We start from the raw sequence: 3,247 nt of genomic DNA on the forward strand, positions 1-3,247 counted from the left end.
AGCCCAGCCTACACAGTCTTTGGATCCCAAGCCTTAGAATAACAACCCAGGCTTAGTGACTGCCAATATTGTGTCAAAAAATGCTTCCCAGTTACCATCAAATACAATCCTTACTACATTACCAGAAGAAACAACCTTTAACAGAAGGACAGAGGTAGGGCTAACTCCAGGCAGAACACAATTTATTCAATGACATCATCAAAGTTCCAGGTTATTTCTGTCTCTGCTGTCCTCCTTTTCAGCCACATATTGTTGGTGGCTCCTCTTATTGTCTACAAGATGACAACAGTGGCAACAAATGCCACACACCTCCTTAATCACATCTAACCAGAGACAGGAGGAGGCAGGAAACCCTCCACTCAAGTGCAGAGTATAAATCCTTTCCTAACACCTAGTTAGGTTAATACAGGTCACATGCTCATTCCTGGACCAGTGAATCACAATGTGTATGGCCTGATTGGCTTATGTCAATCACCATTCCCCTTTTGGAGCTAGGGAGATAGGGTACACCTTTACGAAACAATAGTTCTATTAGAAGAAAGATGGTGAAAGAATCCAGGCAAAAGAAAGTTGCTCACCTGAGGTAGTCAGTATTATCTCAATTTTATATGGGAAAACCAATGAACTAAGAAATCAGTGACTTGCTGAAGATCATAAAGCCATCTACTGGTAGAGCTGCTATGTAAGTGCTTGTAATCTCATGCCAGTGTTTGAGATATTCACTCCTCCATTATGATACCTAGGCTGTACCCACACAGAAGCCTTTGGTGACTGGGATTTAGAGATGAGAATTACAGCCTTAAAATATAAAATATTAATTTCATCATTTGTGGTATGAAACTTCAGAGAGAAAATACTCTTTTTGCACGTCTTTTACAAAATAAGTTTTTTCTCTAGTTTATGAGCCATCAATTATTATACTATAGATTTAAAAGTAAACATGATATTCTCCTTGAGAATAGTGTAGTTTAGTTATATTCTTCCTTGAGCAAATTCATAAGTGTTTTTATACTTTGAATATGATCTTTCTAACTTTTATTTGGTAACTGGCCATGTAAAAACCACGTAATTAGCAAATCTTGTTGGCTTCCAAATAGATTGCAAATTCAACCATTTCCTAACACTTCTACCATTCTACTCTAGTCCAAGTCATCATTGCTCTATGATAGAGGACTGCAATTGCCTCATTATAAGATATACAGACTGCTAGAGAAAGAAAAAATTTGAACGGGAAGAGTTCAGCTGAGGACAGGTTTAGCTTGCCATAATCTTGGCTAGAGAGATCCAAATGTAGATTTGGCATTGGGAGAAAGTTCTGGAATGAATTAATTCACAGCTTGAGGGACTTCAGAATCTCCATCTGGACCCTTCCTCCCACCTTTCCATTCTCCCCATTTGTCTGCACTTCAAGGTCCAGGAAAACCCTGGGGCTTCTAGGAGGGTCCCTTTTTAGAAACCCTGGTTTTCACTCAACTCAGAGCAGCCTAACCAGGCTCCAGGCCTGAGAGGAGCAGTTCCTGAAAGCACCAACTTTTGTGCCTGGCTCCTTCCCTGGGCTGGGCCTCCCCAGACCTCAGCACTTGCCCAAAGAATCCCCTTCAGGGCTGAATAAGTTCATCCTAAGGTAAGAGGACAGCACATCGAAGTCTTTGCACCATAGGTAGCTTATTTTATTGGATTGCTTTGCCAATAACACTTCCTTACATTCAGGATACTTCCCTCAGACATGTGCCTAGAAGGCCTGAGAGGGACAGGTCCCGGCCACAAGTTCAAACTTTCTGCAGTGTCTTTCATGTCTTTCTCACCAAAACCGAAGCCAAGACTTCTCCTCTCAACCCCACTTCCCAGGGGAGATCAGTCCTTAATTACGAATAGAGTGAACTCAAATAGAATACCTAACAGCCAATCACTTGGTGAGGGAAAGGCTGAGGTACGCTAAGACAGATGGTTCCACTTATCCTGAAGGCCAAAGACAGGTCTCCGGTGTACGGTGGCACACTAATGGAGGCGACCAGATCATAGTTGGTCAGGGGCTGGCTCCGGACACGCTCCAGCATCTCGAGGCCTGCAGAAGAAGTGCCCAGGGCTGGTGAAGCAGAGCCCATTACTGGGGCCCTTGGCAGGCCTGGACTCCACCAGGGACATCGCAGGGAGGATGTCACCCCAGCCAGGCCTTCTAATGTAACCCATTTATACCTCCCCACTACCCTCTACTCCCTGAGCAATTGGATGCCACGAAAGTGAGCCCTTCCCTTCCCAGTGAACTTTAGGAACCACCTGGATTCCCCAGCCACACAAGGGATCCTTCAAGAATCCAAGGTGCCACACAACTCAGCCAGAACTCCACCATCAAACCCTCTACCACCACAGTTCAGCCAAGGATACCTACCTTGATCATGACGACAGGAGTCCTGGCTCCCCACACAATAGAACATGTGAAGCAGCCACTGCCTTGCCCTATGTGGTCCGACTACAGTCACACGAGTCTGGCCTGTAGCTGTGAACCAACTCTCCAGCTGAATAAGGGTGTGGCTGTGCACCTCAATGCAGCGAAGGTATGTGTCACCATGCCCTGTGAGCATAAGAGGCAAGAGGAGGGTCTATCAAGCACCAGCCCTTGGGGAGTGGGGAGGTGGCCTTGGGGGAACCAATGTGTGACTGATGAAGGTAAGACAGAAGGGAAAAATTGAAAATGGAGAAGACAAGGATGAAGGAGGGGATGTGGGCAAAGGCCACTCACCAAAGATGAGCTCCTCCTGGTCCTCTTCCATGTGGAACACCATTGGAGCATGAAAGTTTTCAGGCAGGGTCCACCACGGCTTCTTGCTGAGGGCACTTGTTCCCATGGCCATGCTCTGCTCTGACCTGATTCAGAAGAAGAGCAAGTCCAAGCAACTGGTTGGTAAAGCACTTGGAAAAAGTGAGGAAGGGCCTAGGCTCTGTCCTTAATATAAGCACCCAAAACAACCCGCCCCCTGAACCACCTTAGGGTGGGTGTTCAATCCTGGGAGGTCTTCCCAAGATAATTCATTCCAAGTAATTATCTGCTCTGAGCTTAATCCTTTCATGCCAAACTTAATCATCTGACTAGTGCTTGCTTTTCTGATGCCCCAGAATCAAAAATTTTCTTCATTCTGAATTTTGGAGTAAAGTCACTATTTTGCAATCAGCAGTGTAAGAACTGATTCAGGCAGAGATCATCAAGGGATGCTGAGACAAATGAGGAGGCAGGGCAAGGGTTGAAGGA

At 45.6% G+C, this 3,247-nt stretch overlaps 1 protein-coding gene across 1 annotated transcript; it reads right to left on the minus strand.

Annotated features, from left to right (window-relative positions):
• Positions 1–1,895: 1,895 nt before the first annotated feature.
• LOC103890930 (KH homology domain-containing protein 1-like) lies at positions 1,896–2,852 on the minus strand. The gene is made up of 3 exons (XM_009242006.4): positions 2,741–2,852; positions 2,390–2,572; positions 1,896–2,065 (listed from the first exon to the last, which is right to left on the minus strand). The coding sequence occupies exons 1-3, from the start codon at positions 2,850–2,852 to the stop codon at positions 1,896–1,898; spliced, it is 465 nt and encodes a 154-aa protein (XP_009240281.4).
• Between the last annotated feature and the right edge of the window lie 395 nt (positions 2,853–3,247).

The sequence above is a fragment of the Pongo abelii genome, chromosome 5, assembly GCF_028885655.2.
Source record: "Pongo abelii isolate AG06213 chromosome 5, NHGRI_mPonAbe1-v2.0_pri, whole genome shotgun sequence".
NCBI classification, from domain to species: domain Eukaryota; kingdom Metazoa; phylum Chordata; class Mammalia; order Primates; family Hominidae; genus Pongo; species Pongo abelii.